The 20555-nt window shown below is 39.6% G+C and overlaps 2 protein-coding genes across 3 annotated transcripts; both read right to left on the bottom strand.

The window, feature by feature from the left end:
• Positions 1–265: 265 nt before the first annotated feature.
• skap2 (src kinase associated phosphoprotein 2) lies at positions 266–11769 on the bottom strand. 2 transcript variants are annotated; one of them, XM_042490629.2, is made up of 13 exons: positions 11610–11769; positions 11146–11251; positions 10985–11010; positions 9591–9689; positions 7782–7862; positions 7523–7606; positions 7243–7367; positions 6816–6879; positions 6525–6647; positions 6269–6337; positions 4959–5071; positions 874–977; positions 266–471 (listed from the first exon to the last, which is right to left on the bottom strand). In XM_042490629.2, the coding sequence occupies exons 1-12, from the start codon at positions 11647–11649 to the stop codon at positions 885–887; spliced, it is 1023 nt and encodes a 340-aa protein (XP_042346563.1). In that variant the 5' UTR covers positions 11650–11769; the 3' UTR covers positions 266–471; positions 874–884. The 2 variants fall into 2 exon arrangements, with proteins under 2 accessions (XP_042346563.1, XP_042346562.1); XM_042490628.2 differs by having other exon boundaries at positions 266–977.
• Positions 11770–15013: 3244 nt separating this feature from the next.
• On the bottom strand, positions 15014–16902 carry hoxa2b (homeobox A2b). The gene is made up of 2 exons (XM_042490201.2): positions 16345–16902; positions 15014–15912 (listed from the first exon to the last, which is right to left on the bottom strand). The coding sequence occupies exons 1-2, from the start codon at positions 16715–16717 to the stop codon at positions 15224–15226; spliced, it is 1062 nt and encodes a 353-aa protein (XP_042346135.1). The 5' UTR covers positions 16718–16902; the 3' UTR covers positions 15014–15223.
• Positions 16903–20555: the final 3653 nt, after the last annotated feature.

The following is a 20555-nucleotide window of genomic DNA, read 5'->3' as shown; positions in this document are numbered from 1 at the left end:
CTGCTATTAATCTTTACCTTAATGTCTCTTATTAACCGTCATTGTTAATTCGGTCTGTAAACATACTTTCAAGATTTGTATCCAAGGTAAAGAAAAAATAATAATAATAATTACTAAAAACAAAACAAAACTGGTATGGGGTAATTCTGCCTTGAGCAGCTCTCCAACATGAGCAGTAATCTATGACCTTTAAAGAGCCTCTATTGCCACCTTGTGGCTTAAGCAGCAGGTTAAATAATGAAAAAAATATGATCTGATACATGAGTTTTGTTTAAACCTTTATTTATCTTGGCACAAGCAGTGTATGAAATTATGTGGAAAAAAACTGTACCTTGGAAAGGAAATAAATACAAAAAAGCTGTGCAAAGTGCAGAAACTGTAGAAAAATACTCTTAAACATGTATTTCAGTCATATGAAAATATTTTAATCCAATCATCAGTCTGTTTGAATCGATTTTTGGGGGAACGGTCCTGAAAATGACACACTATATTAGTTATGATATAGTGGATTCATGTCAGTTATACATTTTGATCCTCAAACAACTGTATGATCAAATTTGTTCATTGCAGTTCGGGCTGCACAATATGCAAAGAAAAAAATATCATGTTGCATTTGAGGAAGCCTTTGAGTCGCCATTTCAGAGAGAATGATCATTTTTGCATTTTATTTGCACTGAAAAAAAAAATGTAAAAATGATGATGGTATTGGTAATTTTGCAAAACAAGCATGTTCCCTTACATCTGAAATATGATTTGTAGATGAGGGCATGCTTCACTTATAATGGTATGTTGGAACGTATTCACACAATTCTGATATTGTGATTTATTGAATTGTGCAGCCCTAACTTCAACCATGATATCTGAGTGACTTACATGAGGTGTATTTATAGAGCATAAAGCTCCATCAGGAATTCTTTGGGGACTATTCCTATTGTTCCGTCTTTCTCTCCAACCCACCAGCCAAAGTTCTGGTACTCCTGGAAACAGGTGGAGACATTGAGAAGATGATAAGAGTGTGTTGATGTTTCCTGATGATCAAATTCAATTCATGTAGTTGGGAACAATGGACAAACATTATAACAGTTTACATATGTATTTCATCTAGGACTTCAAGCCAAGACAAATTTGTGACCACTGTCCTTGATTTGGCTGCTATGCTTAAAGAGTGCAAGATTTGTAACATATGATCATTACTACAATTAGGTTAAATTGGCCACATGATAAATAGTGACATGATCATATAAACTATTTACAATCACATTACAAATGTTTTACACATGTTGAGTATGTGTGCATATTGGGTTCCCTAATCCATCCATCCATCCATCCATCCATCCATCCATCCATCCATCCATCCATCCATCCATCGTCTATCTATCCATCTATCTATCCTTGTGTGGCCTTTGCATGCATGTATCTATGTTTAAATTGGCATATCCATTTCTCTATCTGTGTGCATGATCAAAGATCAATAATTGTAGGTTTGGTTGTGTTTCAGCACGTGTTTCACATTTTCATGAGACATTTTCAGATCAGTTTGTTTTTTCACCATCAATTGTCACATCACAATGCTGAGATTAATCTTCAAATTAAAAGTATTGTCTCATGGGTCAGTTTCATTGTTACAGAAAAGCATCTATGTTGTTTTGGAGACCTTGAGACTGACAGTGTGTCTAACAGATGGAGTCAGAATTAGTAAGGATAAGGTGCACTAGTGGTATAGCTTTAGGGCACCATCTGTGACCCACAACGTCCCCAGTTTGTGTCTGGTCTGGGACCTTTGTTGTATGTCATTCCCCATTTCTCTGTCCCATCATTTCCTGTCATCTCATCAACATTATCTGTCACTAGCTTCAAGCACTTTCATAACCTTTAGATATTCACAAAATCTCTTGTTTTTCTTACACTCTCACCTCCAAAACAACACCTACATCCCACCAACAAGTTCACATCTCCTGCTCCATGTCGTGCCTCTCTACCCGCTGTCGCTTTTGAGACTGCACACACATCCCTCCGCACCACACAAAAACCTCAGTGTGTGCAGAGCACATCACACATAAATCTGTCACAGCATGACAAGTAATAGCTCCAAATGGCTGTCAGCATGCTGAGATGTGAGGGGGACGCTGGGAGGAGAGATCTGAGAGACAAGAGGAGAATACCCCTCTCTCCCTCTCTCCCTCTCTCCCTCCCTCTCTTTCTCTCTCTCTCTCTCTTTCTTTGGCCAAGAGCCTGACCTCACATCAAAGTCTTCCCAGGACATGAATCAACTCGGGAGATCACGTCCTGACAAGGTTGAAGGAAGAGGAACCTGCACAATGTTTCAAATCTAAGCCCAAACTCGGGGGACTAGGAGGGACCACATCTGTGTCCAGTTATTCCCAGGAGAGAGTAATGGATGTAAGTGATCTCATGGTGGTATTAGACACAAGAAGATTACAATAACAACAGTGATGGCTGGCATTGACTGTTGTCTGGTGATGGGTCATTCATCATGGCAGATAAAAAGGGGCTTGACTTACAAGCCACATCAAATATGTACACACAGGACATGAATACAATATTAACAGCAAATTAAGCATCACAAAAAACAAACAGAAATAGGTCATTTATGTCACTTGATTAAGGGGACATTTCACAAGCCCCTGAGGGATAGTATAGCAGATTGACATGAGGTGTGTGTAAGAGAGTGTGTGTGCACATTACTTCCTGCAGCAAGCCTTTGAAAACAGCAACACCTCATTGTGCAGTTCTGGCTGACAAGTAAGTTGTGCAGGACGGTGTGACTCAAATTGAGAACAAATACACACACTGTGACAACACACACATTATACAAATAGTGAAAAAAAGCACTGTTCTCTAATTTATTTCTTCAACAAAATTAAACACTCTGCAAATGATGCATCGAGCACAAATTATCCAAGTGATGAGGTGAAGAGCTGTGCAGGGATGACGACAATAGTGGCAACATGTTTAAATGGTGTTTACTTTTTATCAACCCATCTAGCCACTTAAGTTAAGTGAGATGTTACATCTCTCGATTAGTTTTATGTGCTGTGACTTGAACGAGGGGGTGGTGCAACATATCCGGACATCACGCTCTCTCTCACTCCCAGTAAGGCCCTATAATCAACACCCTGGTCCTGACTGGGGGGTCTCGCAGCTGTAACACCACAGCTATTTCTGGCCTGTGGAATGGGGGAGGGATGCAGGGAGGAGGGAGAAAGGAGAATGGGGGAGGAGGGAGTGACTGGAGGGGAAAGGAGTCGACTGTCCCTTTAGCTGCAGCTGGCTGCTGCAGTCCAGACAGGTTTTATGGTCATTGCCCTCGCAGCAGGCCACAACCCCCAACACCAAGGTTTCAGCTAATGGCACTCCCAGTCTGAGTGAAAGGGCAACTTGATTCTTGGTCCTTTTCCACACACGAAGAAGGAGTCGTAAACAGGCATTTGGCCAATGAGCACTGATGGTGTCTGTCTGCTTTGTGCATTTGTTTCCTTCCATTAGTGCTGAATCAATTAATCAATTAGCTAGTCAAGAGAAAATGAACAACTTTGATAATCCATTGTTTGCTTGAGTCATTTATCAAACAAAAATGCTGCTTCTCCCATTTGAAGATTGGGTTCCTTTCTTTTTAGATTTGATACCACTGGTTGGACAAAAAAATCAAAAGATGTCACAACGGGCTCTGGTTGGCACCTTACACCATTTTCTGACATTTTCTAGACCAAGCATTTCAGAATCAGAATCAGAATCAGAAAAAGATTTATTGCCAGGTATAGTTAACACAATATGAGGAATTTGTTCTGGTGGGTTGGTGCAACATAAATGTAGAATATTTAATATGCAAATCAGAGATATAAATACAGTGATTGAAAATGAAAACAACTTGTAGCTGCAGCACTGTCTTATACTCCTGACTGAAAATTAAAATGTATTTTAGTCAAATTTATAATTCAGGTTTTTACAAATAATGTTTGGAGCCCATCAGCCACATGCTTTAAGTCTTCATGGCTGCCACTAGATGGCAGGCTTGAATTTGAAAATGGACATGGCCAGCTGACAATACTATGTCTCAGCTGAATACATGCTCCATAGAAACCAAACCAGACAGGAAATATAGCCTGTCTCGATGGTGCCCATTTCACACTTCTTTTTATTTTTACACAAACCACAGGGTCGACATGCATCTGTAAAAGTGCAAAACTCCTTGACTTATTTGCAGTGCAATGTTCAAAACAAGCTTGTTAAATGAATCAAATCAAAATCCAATTCCATTTTCATATGAACCAGTTAAGCACAAAAGGGCTCCTGTTTAGTTACATCATAAAGGCAAAGAACGGCCCCTCAGTTCTCAATACCTGGCACCCACACCTAGCCGACAAGCCTCGGAAATTGTGCGTCCACTACACGTCCTCACCTGCTCTGACACAGAGCAGCAGACTGAGCCTGCGTTTCCTGAGAACACACATTCCTATTTGGCGAGGTGAGAGAGACGTCTGAGAGGTGTGTGGGCTGAGCGCTGCACACCGCCTGGCATGGCAGCAACGGCAGCGTGCTGAAACAGTCCAGATGGAAGTGATGGAATGGTGCTGTGTGCCAGCTAAGCCCAGCCTCCGCCAGCAGCACTAAAACAGTTTCCGTTGTGACACAACTAATCCCCATCACAGTGCCAGAGAGAGAACCTAGCCCAGTCTGCCTCTTACCATCAGCCGTCCACCTCCAGGCGGTGGGCCAGGTGCTGCCAGTAAAGAATACGAACAGTCGGTTCCTCTGAGGACCTAGAAATAACTCACTTCAGGTGGTCTGAGACCAGCAGAACCACTCTGACTACAAACCTCAGCTTGCATTTTCTGCATCACAGTTAGGTTTGAGCTCATCCTGGCTTCACCACGCATCAAGAAAACACTCCTTAAGGAACAAATCAATGTTTTACCAGGGGTCTCCCCAAGCCATACCTTGCTCAGAACGTAGATGGCATCTCCACGCTTGAAGGACAACTCATCCGGGTGGTCCCCTGTACAGTCCCATAAGCCCTGGTAGAAGTTGGGGTAGTCTGTGCTCTTATCAACTGGATGGAGAAGGGGAAAGAAGATGATTAGAGATACGCTGATTTATTTTCTACTGAGAGTAATAACAAAGTTTACAGGTCTCACACAGCAGTGATTGTTTGTGTGCAGCAAAACCATCAGGAGGCAGTGGAGAGCCTAAAATGGAACTGGAGACAGACAGCAGCTGTGTGCCAAGTTCATACTACATGTACTATACAAGTACTATACTGACACTGGCAAAGTAACAAAATTAAGTACACAGTAAAACAGTAAAACAGTTAGCATACAGAGTACAAAAACAACCTATTTTTGAGTGTGCTGTTGATGAACACAATTTCACACAATGCACAAAAGAGAAAGAGGAGTAGCTTACAGCTGGAAAATATTTTTAAAAATGTGGATGTATGTGAAATAGCTCCAGCAACACCTCAGTAATTTAAATATATTTTCTCTGTTTTTCTTAAAGTTTTATTTGTAGTGCCATTGTGAAGTAAATGATTAGTTAATGTTTTGATCAACAGAAAACTGATCTGCAACGATAGCTGATACAATGTTTAAATGTTTGTTTTTTTTAATGTTTATGTTTCCTTCTTCACTGTGAGGAGGATTTGCTGCTTTTTTATTTTATTTTGAGACTATTGGTCGGAGAAGACATTTGAGCATGTTTTTTTTTTTAGGGCTTAATGTCTCTATCTCTCAGTCTAATTATTGTTCTGAAGCGAGACTATCTCCTGTTCATAGGCTGCCTTCAGTGTGTTAATGTTGTTAATATTTTTATAGATACAGTAGATCACGATAGATAGCACGGTATTTCTGCATATGCAAAACGTTAATACGTGACTTATTGTAAAAGGAAGTTGGCCAAAAGTTATTTCCAGCATTGTGTTAACTTTCAGTTGCACATGTTCACAGAAACTTCCTCTGTTAATGTCACTTCTTCTTAACTGTGGCTCAGAAGGTTGAGTCTGTTCATGGCCACAAAAAACGGTATGGCCTAATACTTACTGATAATAGTTCCATCCAATCATCTGTATATACAATATATATATATATATATATATATATATATAAATAGATAGATAGATAGATCAATAAAAAAAATAGATAGATAGATAGATAGATAGATAGATAGATAGTGACAGTCTCTACACTCTTATCCACAAAATGAATATGTTGCTTATATCTATGCAGTCCTGACACATATTTCTACTATATACCTGGAGCAGGAGGAGCGGGTTTGCTCGCTGGCTCCACCTTTGGAGGAGGCTTTGTGGGCACATCATCCTCTAGAGAAACAGACAAAATATTTATGGGTGAGTGAGATATCAATTAAAGTTTATCATTATATATCTATTTAGTGGTTTCTTTAGCTGAGAAATTTGCAATGCCAGAAAATAAAATGTCAAAAGAGATGACATACATGTTTGTTTATGTTCGGTATGTTAGCACACAGTCATAAACACTCAGTCTGACCTGGGAGCTCCTCATAAATGTCTTCGTCGATCGGCTCAGACTCATCTGCATCTTCTATTTGTCCAACATCATCGTACACTTCCTGTTCCTCCTCTTCATCTACTGGGATGATGCCTGACATATCTACAGATGGGAACATATTATGTTTGACTCATGCATAAAGACATGAACACTTGGCAATGGCGTTGAGAGAATTTTGTTCATTTTTGGTTTATGATTCACAAAGAAATGTTGCCATTTCTGACATTATAAAGCATTATGTTGAGCTGTTATGATTCAAGCAGTCCAAACCTCTCAAAACAAAGTCTATCTGTTTCACCCACTCCTCCGCCTCTTTCACCGATGACGCACAAAACTGTGATGAAAGAGAAGAGACATGAAAACTGCAGTCAGTGCAATATGCAGTTCCACATATATTAATTAACATAAACAAATAATACTGCATTTATGCATAATAAAATGTTCCACATGGAAGAAACTGGATGTTAGAAACACTCATCTAGACGTTTTAAATATGCGTGTCAGGTTGAGCCATTGCAAAGGCAGCAGTGTCAAATGAATGAATAGCTTTTTAAAAATAACAACTTAATGAAGTGCATGTACACACATGCCTTGCCAAGTTTTAAACATGGCACATCTCAAGGCCACATTTGTTTTTCAATTAGGACGTACACTTAGAACAGCAGTGACTCAAGTGATCACCGAGAGACAAGCACACCTGATAAACTCGCTTGTCTGGAGCCGAAATTTCAAAGCAGCAGTCTTTCTTTGAGTCCTTCCGTAAGGTGCTGTTCATTTTGACAGTGTACCCGTCGATACTGAACTCCCCCTTCTGCTGCTTGTCTGGTTACAGGAAATTAAAACATCATTGTTAATGGTCTGAATAGAACAACTGCAATATCACTGTCAAAAGCAGAAAGCCAAATATCCATCTGCATCAATTTACCTCAACAGTATGTGAGTCATAATGAGATGAATTGTGAAAAAAACTGAAGTACCTTTCTCACTGCCGTAATAGTAGAAGATGTGATGGCTAAGAGCGCACCATCTCTTCTGCCACTCAGTGCCAAAAAAGCTGTGATCTGTGGAGGGAAAACAATAATAATCTCAACCTGGAAGAGATATATCTGTTTTTATGGTTTATTTAGGAAGCTGTGTATTTTTTAAAGTTTTTTTTTTAAGATTTAAGTGTGCCACATCCTCTCTGTTAAAAAAAAACAAATGGTATTATATGTATCTTATCATTGGAGCACCCACCCTTTCTGCGTTTCTCAAGGTATCCCGCTTTAAAGACAGACGTCAGGTCCTGAGCCGCCACAGGTGGAGACTGCTGGGCACCTGGAGAACAGTTGAGGAAAGCCTTCATCATCCTTTAAAAGTGTTTATAATATGCAAAGAGGAAATTGCATTTGTTTATAAAAAGTTTAAGGTAAAGTTCATCCTCAAATCAAAAATACATATTTTTCCTCTTACCTGTAGTGATGTGTATCGATCTAGATTGTTTTGGTGTGAGTTGCAGAGTGTTTTGAGGTATCAACCATGGAGATTTCTGCCCTCTCTTGAATCTAATGAACTAGATGGAACTTGACTTGTGGTAGTCAAAGCACCAAAAAAAAACTAAACTCCAATATTACTGTCAGAATGCATGCATCTACTCACTGATTAGATTCTCCTACTGATAGTGCAAGATGTAAACATCAATAGTATTCTCCTCTGCTGAGCTGTAACATTAGCTTGTTAAGCTTCTTCTGCATGGTGGTACAGTTAGTGGGTGTAATTCCACAAGCATATACAAGCACCTCAGTCTTACTCCCATCTCATCAAATACTGACGCTTGGTCAGTGGCCATCTGCATCAGATATCAACACACTGAAGCAATCTTCAGCGGCCACAAGAGACGTACAGGATGTTGGCAGTTTTTGGCGCTCTGAGCAACTGCCACTGTATAAAGATCAAATAAGTCTGCATGGAGTGGGCGGGAGGGGAGGTGGCTGGGTGACACAAATTCTGAATTTCCTCATGAATATGAACAGCGGCCTTTTGGGTTAATCGATAATTTTAATAACAATGTAGTGCGCTAGTATATAAAGAATACTATGCTAGTGGCGCATGTCACATGAGAAACTTCACAATGGCCACGCAAGGGTACATTACATTAGACACAATCATACTTTTTTTCAAGCTGAAGCAAGACTTTTTTTCTAAACCTAACCTCTTGCTTTTGTTGCTTTAACCAAAGGAGGTAAACACCAAAATTAAGTTTTTAACCAGCGTTCTAAGTATACTTTAAGAAGAGACTGTATGCATTTCATGTAATAAGTGTAAACTGACGCTGTGTCTGATTTGAGGGTGAACTGTCCCTCAAAAAACATAAACAGATGGGTTTCTGAATAAAATAATAATGTATTCTTCAAGTTTATCATGTAGAAATTTGACTGATGTTAAAATAAGCAGTCAAATCCATGGAGGCTACACTAAGCAGTGTTTTGCTTCACACTGGAGGAGATTCCTCTTGCAGCATGCAACTTCAATGCAAATGTTCAACTGCTGTGTCAAAGTTGCTTTGTGTGAAAGAGCGGCCATAAAACTGGCAGCTGCTTGCAGCCCATAAACCCCAGACCCCTAATCGCTATTTCACAAGGATTTCCCTGATACTCTATTTATAAAAGTAAATACAAAATCTCGCATAGATTGCCACAATGGAGCGTACAGAGTTAAAGCTACTGTACACTGAGGCATGTTTTTTCTCAGACTACAGCCATGGCAGTAATGTTCAGTCCCCAGACTGCAGCTGAGAGCAATAAAGCATGCTCTAGCTGTCAGAGGGGTGGGGTGAAGGAGGTGGTGGGAGTAGCAGTTGTGCCCCCAAATTGCTTCCCAAGTATGTTGCCAAGTTACAGCTGGAATGTCTCCCTCATTGTGCCACTCAAAGTCACTTTCTCCGAGGAGCAGACCCAAAGATTTGTATATTTTCATGCCAAGATGCAATTTTCAATACTTTAATCCAGAGCTTGTTAGCAGTTAGCAAGTCAACTTTTGGACATCTGCTAAGTGCTTGTGGTTTACCTTCGCAAGCCTCTTCATCCTTGTCTGTGCGCTCAGACTGCAGCGACCCTCCATCATTGTTGCTGTCAACTTCCTCCGAGTCATCCGAGTCATCTCCACCTTTAGGGTACACAGAAAGTGTTGTGTAGCAGTGCCACATGTTATGTTTTAATACAGTGGTTTCCAACTTCATGTGCAGATCTATGAGGTGAGAGCTGTTCATTTGAAAGGTGTTTTTTTTTTTTTTTTTTTTTTAACTTTTCAGACAGTTTGGAGAAGTTTTAAAAGTAAGTAAAGTATTTCATCTGGAAAGAAAAATAGAGAAAATTCAGACAAAATAATTATCAGTAGCAGAGTTTAGATTCCTCTAACACTCTAAATTGGTAATAGGGCTATAATTAATGAATATATTCACTATGAATCGATTAGTTTATTAGTCTATAAAATGTGAAAGGAAAAATGTGAAAAATGCAAATCATAATGTCCCATAGCCCAAAGACATTTTAAAATTTCTTCTTTTTTCCAACCAGCAGTCTAAAACCTGAAGACTCTTAATTATCATGAAAGATAAAGAAAAGCAGCATATTCTCATATTTTAGATGCTGGAAACAGCAAATGTTTGACTTTTTTGCTTCAAAAGTGACTGAGATTATTAATCTTTTTTTCAATAAACTAATCAATTCACCAGTTAATTGTTGTACCTCTAGTTGGCAATCATGGGTGTGAGTTATGCATTGCTGTGTTTTGTCTGTGTTTTTATCTTTCTTTATATGTCTAAAATGTTATGCTGCGGTTGTTTGTACACTGTCATAAGCACATTGATGCTGCGTTCACATGATATCGGAGGGACTGTAGACAGCAAACCGGATATCATTTTACCAAGAGCAGGAAGGTAAAAATTAGGTGAGACAGAATTCCTGTGATGGCAATACAGCTCTGCAGAATGTACAACCGGGTTTACATAGCTCCCTCACACAAGAAGAAAACGAGAGCGATACGGACAGTTATTGGAATATTAAATAATAGGCATGAAATAATTTTATTTAATATAACTGTTTTTCAATTCTTGGTAAAAAAAAAAATACAACATCAACATTGCAACATACTGCAATGTGTGTTTCTTTTTACCCTTCCACTAATCCATCAGTTTGTATGTATCTCCCTTGCTTCCAAAAGCTGTTTTTCAATCAGCTGTCATACATTTGCCTGATTCCAAGTGACTGCAGAGTAAGTTGTATGGGAATAATATACTGAATTTTGAAATTGTTGAGTTGTCATTCTTGAGTATGAGGTTTAGTAAAAGGTTTATCCTGATTTCATAAAAATGTATCTTGTGACCCGTTAGATTCATGCAGTGACCTCTTGTGTGGGTCCTGAACCCCAGGTTGGGAAGATAAAGCCTAAGAAACACTCACTTTTGTCCTTGAAGTCTTGTGGGAAACTGTTGGGGAGAAATGAGGAGGCATGTTAACAATTTTAACATATTTCATTAGAATCTTTAAATATCAGCTTAAGTGACATATTTACAACCAAACATCATACAGGAAGTGATGTTGTGAAATGCAAACAGACATACCCCAATTTGACCTCTTTAATCCGTTTGATAAAGGCTTCCCTCTTCTCTTTTGCCTTCTTGCTTAGATTTTCCCCTTTTAATCCATCAGAGAGGAAATATTCTAGATCTAAAACAAAAAAGACACCAGGTATAACATTCATACTATGTGCACTGTGGCGTTTTGTTTCAGCTGTTAACTGGTCCAGTCCTGCTGGAGATCATATTACCTTAAAAAAGCACAACAGCACAGCAGCTTTGACGTCAAACCAGCATTGTACGATACACAACAACATGGATGAGTGAAATATAGCAGCACTTAGGTGCTGACGAGATGGACAAAGTGCAACAGACTAAAAACTTAGTCATCCATATTGAGTCTGCGCTTCCTCTTTCTAAAAAACGGTCTCTTAAAGGATGGACTTTGTGACACAAGCTCGAGATAAACACGGAAAACAAACAAATAAACTCTGATTTAAGATGTTTACCTGAGATGAGCGTGGTTAACTCCTCGGGAATCGCACGCATTGTCCTGAGAGTTTGTTGCAGTCAGCGGTGGACCGTCCGGAGGCGAAACTTCACACGACACGGAAGCAGCACACGGAAGTTAATCTGCTAATTATTTATCACTGACCACACAGTTCCGCTGCAGAAAACCCTTCCTGTTGTTCAACACTGACGTTTATTGGTCTATCAGCTTTTGCGTGTGTGTGTGTGTGTGTGTACATAGTTTGTGACTGCTACTGATGACGGGAGTTGATGCTTTAATGGAGCAGCGGGTCTTTACAGACTAATAAAGTCAGCGGATAAACGCATGATCATATTTGTGATTGATTCCAGATAATATTTCTTTGGCACTTAAGTGTGACTGACTAACTGGACACATTGAGAGTGTCTTTTTTTACAATGATGCAAGCACTTTGGGTTTATGAATATGTCAACATTGTAAATCTAAACAGGCATTATTAATAGTAGAGAAAAACTGTTCTGGAGGTTTCTCTGCCAGTTTTTTTTTTCTTTTTTTTTTCGTCTTCAGCTGCACTGGTTTATTCTTAAATCACGTTTTGAATGTTTGCATCATTTGCATCTCATTTGTAAGATTTAAATCAGTTTCTATACAATCAATCACAAACAGATTTCTTCTTCCATATCTGAATCAAGTATGAACAAAACATTAACTTCTTTTAGTCAAACCTGTGCCTGCTGGTGTATTCAGTGAAAGCAGCTGCTTGTCATATTGTTCATAAAGGTGTCAGTCATTCATTAGTCATTTTTGAAGGGCAGTATCACCCAATCCAGGTTTAAACACCGAGCCTTTGAACTGTATAGCCTGTTGTTGTGGAGGAATGACACAGAAATGTCAGTGCAGCTCTGGAGGGGCTGAAGAGCTTCAGTTTGTACTTGTAGCTGCAGGTGGTGGACGGTGTATGTCAGTGCTGCCAGGAACACCTCATTTACTTTAGTTTCAGCCCAACAGCTTTGGAAAGATTACCATCAATATCTATTTTGGTCTTTCCTATTGGTCTATTTGTCTTGTTTCACTTTGTGGGAGAGGAAAAAGTTTTGTTTGGTGATTGAGACCCAAAGATACTTGATAAAAATATATGGGTGATACTTCTTTTTTCACTTTTTATAGAGGCCCCTAAAATCAGAATCATACTGAGAAAAAGCACATCAGACCTTTGGATTTAGGTGGTGATTGTCATGAAATATACAACTGCATTCTTCACTTTTTAATACAAAATTAAACCTCAGATCATTTTCTGCTCAAATTTTAATTTCTGCATACATCATCTGATGTCACTTCCTGTTCAAAGTTATCTGAGTAGCCAATAAATTCTTTATGAGCCGCAAACCCTCTGAGGTCATTTAAAACCTGACCCCCCTCTGACCTGGCAGTAGCTCCTCCCAGCTTGGAGAAGGAGAGGAGAGCCAGCTTGACCTCTGACCTCTATGTGTGTGTGTGTGTGTGTGTGTGTGTGTGTGTGTGTGTGTGTGTGTGTGTGTGTGTGTGTGTGTGTGTGTGTGTGTGTGTTTGTGTGTGTGTGTGTGTGTAGGGAGAAAGGGAGGGATTTGCTGGCATGGAGTTGTATCTAGTTTCCCATAAAGTTTCCTCAACTTTTCTGTCATCTCACAAACTCCTCCTTGCAGTTGGTTTCTTCCCCTTTTTATCACTCATACCTCTTTGTAATCTACTCACTGCACAAAGTCACCACACTCTTTTCATATGACCACAGAAGCAATTGAATCATGATTTATGAATTTGATTATGCAGTGATTAATTATGCACATTGCGGATTTCATGGTGAAACCTGTAAATGAGGGGGAAAGGCACAGTATGATATTTGTGCTCTAAAAAATAAACTTTAAAAAGTTAATAAATATCATGATATGTCCTAATTCTGGTTAGTGTAGTCTATGGACACTACACACTGTTATTTAAAATGGGGTCAGTGGCTTCAGCACCAAACCCAATCTGACTGCCTTTCCTCTCCTGTGCTTTCTAGACTTTTACTATCTACTTTTAAAATGATTGCAATTAGCCATCATTGAGTGCCATATCTTAGTAGTAAAAGCAGTTTACCACCTCAACTCACATCTTTTTTTTATTTTTATTGCTATGAGGTTCTGAGTCTGACCGCAGCATCCAGAGAGCAACGCGATGAGTAGCCTACAGAGACACAGAGCCTATAAATGAATCACGCTGCCTGCAGACTCTGGTCAGAATAATCAATCGGTCTGATTGTTAATCTTGTGATTCCTGGAACAATATTTGGCTTTTCATCAACCACTTTTCCTAAACATTTAATAACTGTCCTTAATAAAGAAACAGCGGCTGTGGCTTTATCCAGCCGATCGAGCCTGAACTAGTCGGCGAGGAGATCCCGCAGCAGTAAACAGGGACGAAAGCCGGTTGGTCCACATTTACATAATTTACCTTCATTATGACAATTCACGATAAATGAATGCAATAAATACACTTTTGTCTGATGGTATATTTGCGCTACTGTGTTATGGTTACATAACACTATTAAATTATGATTTACAGCAATTTGGAATAAAAGAAAAAGTCTTATGTAGGCTGTTTTGAATAAACTTTCCATAATTATAAATCATTAAAAAAAGATTTTGGAAAAAACGGCGTATAAAACGCGAATATTAATTCAGAAAGATTGTATTACACTGCGGATCAGGCTATAAACAAGCACCCTCAGTGCTGTGAGTTTTATAGCCAATAAAATTTAATTAGAGAGCCAAGAAAAGTCATAGCTTTTGGCCTGGGACTCATAGCAGGCAATTCTCACTGCAAATGTTCTTTTTCTGGGTTTCAACATGCGCAGGTAATGAATCTGCGGTTTTTTCTTCTTTTTTTTTTGGTTTTGTTTTGTTTTGCTGGGGGTTTTTTGTCAGATAAATCACTGAGGTCTGTAGGGGAACCTTGATGATGTTAAAAAAAATCAATTAAACCTATAAAAATAAACAAAGATATTTTTTTAAAAATCAGGGATGCAACTATATAAAATTTTAAATTTATATAATTTGCATTTTTTTGTATTTCATATTGTTCACTGCCCATGTTTGGCTAATTGTTTTGGGCAAGTTCTAGAGTTTGAGATTATAAAGTCAATAATGCATTTATGCAAGAGCATAACTTTTAGACTATGATTTAGAAAATATCCCGTGGTTTTTAAATTAAACAGTTTATATTACCCGTACATGAATAGTGTGAGAGAGTACACTCAGCATTATGAATTATGCATTAACATAATTCATTTCTCTCATGGCCAATATTGTAACATATATTTTTATGTTTTATTGTATAGGCCTAAAAGTCAACGAGCTCTCGAAACTTTCTATCCGTGAAATAAGACAATAGTGCTGCTGATTGCAATCAATGTAGAGTTTTATTTCAAGAAAAATATTCTGCTCAGATATAGTCCATAAAAAAATAAACTCTTCTCTCACAGCCTACTTGAGTAAAAAACCCATACAGGCTAATTTCTTTTTTTGCATTAACTTACCTTATTTGTGAGATCTATTAACGCTAAAACTGAGTATATAAACTGAGCACAAGTGTCTCATTTCAAATAAAATAAATGTTTCAATAGCTCAAGTTTTGCAGGTCGATGGTTGTAAGTGTTTCTGAGAAAAGGTCAAAAGTTTCGGATGATAAAGGCAGGGGACTCGGCGCTGAATCTGAAAAACTTGGTGAGAAAGAAGAGGAGGATGAGAAAACTTGGAAATCCTGCAAAGAGACGTCCAGGCCCGGGGAATGATCATTGTCCGGGCCTATTGTTGACACGCACATTGGAACAGTGGGAGCCGGGTTTGGAAAATGTTTCAGATTTTTCTCATTGCTGTTCAAAGGCGTAACAGCCGGACTCTGGTTCTCATTGTGCCCGTTCTGACAATGTTGTGAAGTTAAGGTATTCTGGTGGGAATACCTCTCCCTCTCCAGGAGCGTCCCGGCTGCGCTGCTGTCCTCCTCCGCCTGCTCAAACTCGTCCTCCGGCCCGTCGTCCAGACACGCGTATTTCCCCTCGCTGTCCCGGTTTTCCTTGCAGTGCGTCTGCCTCTTGTGCTTCATCCTCCGATTCTGGAACCACACTTTCACCTGCTTCTCCGTTAAATCCAGCAAAGCAGCTATTTCCACTCGCCTCGGTCTGCACAGGTATTTGTTGAAATGAAACTCCTTCTCCAGCTCCAGAAGTTGGGTGTTGGTGTACGCAGTCCTCAGCCTCCGGGATGCCCCTCCACCGCCAACACCGACCTCTGGTACCTCTGGGGAACCTAAAAAAATAAACCATTTTTTTTAATCACAGAAGAATAAAACACGGTTGTGTTTGGAGAAAATAAGCTCTGTGGGGTGAAACTTGTGGTAAGCAAGCACCGGCACTGGGAAGATTTATGGGCATCCGGCAGAATATGATGGGTCTGCGTGGACAGGACAGGACGGAGGGTGAAGATTAATGAACATGCCAGCTGCTGGCCCGTGTAGGAATAATCTATCACTCTCCATTACTGTCAAACATTAACACTCTTACACTGCATCACAAGTCAGTGCGTTACTTGATGAGATTAAGCATGCTTAAATCAAAATCCTATACTGGCTAAAAGGGACGCCCACGTTGCTCAAGGCCCGGGATGCAGCTCCGTGCTGAGGGGGAATCCTCAGACAATGAGGAGCCTTTTACATAGAGGTTATTAATCATTATGTCTTGCCTTGGGGGGAGAAGTAGAGTGGTGAGGAGTCAGTCGCTGTCGCAGAAGAAGAAGCAGCAACAGTCTGGTTTCTCTTGATGCTTTTCTTCTCCTTCATCCACGGGTACTCCGGGGGTAGGGATGCAGCCTGCAGCGGGCTACAGCCTTTCAGAGTCTGCTTTGAGCGGCTGTGGCGTGGGTGGATGCCCGGGTGCAGGCCGGGGATGGTCTGCTCAAAAGGAGGAGGAATCAGTGTCGACTCTGAAAGCGCCGAGCTCTTGATTGATGAACTTTGAAATGCATCACCGACAGGGTTAGTGAGAGATGTCAGGCACTCAGCGAGCGACGGCTGGCTGTTGATGAAACCACTTTCTCGCCCAAATTCGTAATTCATCTCCTCCCGCTTGTCCCGAAACTCGCTGATTTTTTTAAAAGTTAATTCAAATTATTAAGCAGTTTATTGTCATAAACTACTAAACTGGATATAGTCGTATGGAGACCTCTATGCCATAAACTATTGCTTTCATGAGGACATGGTTGGAATTAGACCGTGCTGCTTGTCACATGATTGCATCTGCCCAATGACAATTTGGGGTTTTTATCAAAAGAAGCCACTGTCCCCTGTGATTGATCGAGAAACTCGGAGGGGTAACGCCTTATTCCGGGGGTAGGGGTTGCTTTATTTACACATTTTCAGGGTCAGTTTGTTCACCACTGCCCCCCCCCAACCCCACCCTACACACACTCCACCCAAAAACCGTGCCTTCTTTGCGCGTCCACGCCGTATGATTACGCGTGGGTGAGCCCTGGTATGCGCGTGCACGTGTGCATTTATTTGTAGCGTGGCACTCCACAAATCATTTCAGCAGTCACATTTGTGTCTCATAACGCGGCGACGCCTACAGTCGTTATCAGTGCCAAGGCGTTAATCTTGAGACTTTGTTGAAGGTGTGCTTGGAGAGAAAAAGCTGCACCATACATCCAACGACATGTCCACCCCTCCCCCAACACACATTTACACACACCATAGAGGAGAGAGAGAGAGAGATAGATAGAGAGAGGTAGATAGACAGATCTAGAGATAGAGTGGTAGAGATGGAGAGAGATAGTTTTTAAAAATAAATTTCAATGTGATTTTGGGTTCATCCAATTTTGGCGCAATTAAATATCTAGTTAGACTTCTCCATACATAGATATTATAGATGTATACAACTGTATAGCTGTATAAGTGAAGTCTTTAAAGGATATCTCCTGCAAAAATGTGTCAATTTAAGAAAGCAGTTTAGGTTATTTAACGATCATTTGCCACCATTTTACAGTTTATAGCTCCCTGCCCCACATCTCATTTCATTTATTTTATTTCACCTATAGGGATAATGTTGACCTAAGTCATCATCCTTACACCTCAGCATTATTGGTTATAGCATAGCGGAGAGAGCAGAAATGATTTGCCACTGTAGTGTGAGGCAGAGGAAAGGTGGGGATCTGATGGCTGTTTATTGCTCAGGCTCTAAACAAAGAGCCCTGGTAGCCTGCGTGTGATCAATCTTTCTCGCCAAAAGGTCTGACAGCTCCCTGCCCTAAGAACACATTTAAACCATCTAACACTCCCTTAGATCATATATAGCCAGGACGAGGACAGCCACTCTAGGTGATGCTGTAGGGGAAGTTTTCAGATTAGAAATGTAGGGATTTCTTATTGAGGCGCGGATGAGACGCACGGCCATTACGCACAAAAGCTTTTTTTTACGCACGCTCGATAATGAATCAGAAAACCATTTTAAGACGAAACTGACACCTTTTTCCGTTTTCAAAAAGGACTAAACTGGCATGGAGAAAACAGAAGAGAGGAGAGGACGTGGTTAGTGGTATAGAAACGAACGGAGCAGCTTTTACATAGGATCAGTTGTTTGCTGAGGTGAGTGGGTGTTGGCATTCAGCAGAAATCCCATTCAGTCTCATGTCTTTCTCTTTCACTGGCTTCCTCTGTTTCCAGAATAATTCAGTTTTACCAAGTTTGTTTTATATGTCTGATTTAATTAAAAGAAATGTATAGTTTTACTTTGTTTTTGTTTTTTGTATGGGCGTACTCTAAATATTATGCAGATCCTGCTGTGAACGAATAATAGTCTATAATAGTGTAACTGGAAAACAAAATCTGGCTTAGAAATTTTAGATAACGTATTTCTTGTCATTTATTGCTAGTAGTTTATCAAATTCCATCTGTGCTCATTGTCACACATTTGCGGGCATTTTTGCAAATTATTATCGAAATTAATCATATTCATTATTTTTTTTATTTTTCATCAATCACAAATTGTGTCTTAGATCGTATGACTAGAGCGCAATTGATACAGGTGCAGAAACAGAACAATGGTGCAAAGAGAACAAAGAGCCTTCAGAAAATTGAATACACTACTAAAACATTTAAGAGAACCTGAACACTGCACGCTGAGATTAAAGGAACACTTTATATTGCAACTATATTTTGTAAATTCTGATTTGTGTCCTGTTCTTTTTCGGAGATTTGCAGACATAAAGCTGCAATTTGCTGCTTGTTGATCGAATGCAGACAGAAGACGGTGTCTGGAGGAGCTGTGAGGAGGAGCGGCGCGTTTGCCGTCTGTTCTGAAACAACAAGAGACATCTGGGAATCAAGCAGGCCAAACGTGCGACCACTGTTTGTTTTTTGTTTTTTTTTTTCAGTCACTCCTTATAGCCTATACTTTTGTTTTGGAATTATTTCCATTTATGATAAGTGTGATGCAAATGCATAACCAGGCTAAAAAATAAATAAGTGGACAGTTACAAAATGTGCATCTGTTTAATTTTTCATTGCGCAAAAGAAGGTAAATACCCAATTGCAATTGCACTTGTGTTAAACTAAACATTCTGCACAGACGAGGTTATGTAATATTTTGGAAATATATTTGGTAAAATTATAGTGTTTATTAAAGTGTTTATTGCATGTTGTTTGTTGCCGTCGTTAACGCTGCATTGTATCACATTATATTCTTATAGTCACACTGTGGGAGGAATCTAAAAAAAACAAGTTGAGCTGCACAGTCCTTCTGGAAAACACATTTAAGCCAAGCCAAGTCCGCGTGTCTGTTTCTGTGTGTGTGTGTGTGTGTGTGTGTGTGTGTGTGTGTGTGTGTGTGTGTGTGTGTGTGTGTGTGTGTGTGTGTGTGTGTGTGTGTGTGTGTGTGTCCTGGAAACAAAGCAGTGTTCACGACAGGATTTTCACATTACACGTTTATTTATTGAGCTCCCTGGAATTATGAGAAGATTTGACAGATACTTCAGGCGCGTTAACGGGCCGCAAATCAAACTGTTTTGAGCGTGGACATGTGCAGATACATCGTGATAAAATCACAGATACGGTCATTCTGGGAGGTTTTTGTCGCCTCTCAGGAAATCAAAGACGACAAAATTATGAAACATGAGGGATCATAACAAAGGAATAAAACAGATACCCACCTACACAACCCACCTTTTAAGAAGTCTGTCAGTTCTCTGCCTCTGTGATTCAAGTGTCTTTTCTTACTGCTCTGTGGGCGAAATTTGATATAAAAATGGTTTAAGGAAGGGTTGAAACAAATACTATACTTTCACATTTAACTACTACTTTCAATTGATGTGAGATTGACAAATAATAATAATAATAATAATAATAATAATAATAATAATAATAATAATAATAATAATAATAATAATAAAGCAGTAAATTGCATTCGGGATTGTAAGCTGCTAACAAGCTCTCTAAAAAGCAAACTCCAAGCTTGTTTCCTTTAAAAAACTACATTAAAGGGGAAATACGTTCATTGTCAGAACTCATAATGTTATGGTCTGAGGCAGTCCAGGAATATTACTAAACATAAACAGCTCTCCTAATTCCAAAAGCTAAAGTGCTGAAACTCAAATTCCTGAAGTCATTGGTTATAAAGTCTGGAGCTGCTCCATAATGAATGGTGAAAGATGTTAAAGATGACACTGAGAGCACCCATGGAATATTCTAAGTAAATGGGTACATTTGTGTAGAGAACACTACAATAGAATAATGTTTATTTGGTTATAAAAAAGTTTTGGGGTTTTTTTTAACTGAAAAAAAAGGAAAACAAACATGGGTCCACAAAACCAGGCTCCCATTCATTGTCTATGGAGCAGCTCCAGACTTTATTCCCTCTGACAACACAAGTTTGAGACTCACGGCATTGGTTTCTGGCTTTATT

Source organism: Plectropomus leopardus, chromosome 11 (genome assembly GCF_026936395.1).
Source record: "Plectropomus leopardus strain MGB_pleo_1.0 chromosome 11, ASM2693639v1, whole genome shotgun sequence".
Lineage (NCBI taxonomy): Eukaryota > Metazoa > Chordata > Actinopteri > Perciformes > Serranidae > Plectropomus > Plectropomus leopardus.
Note: the sequence above shows the minus strand (reverse complement) of the source record. Positions and strands in the feature narration are given on the sequence as shown.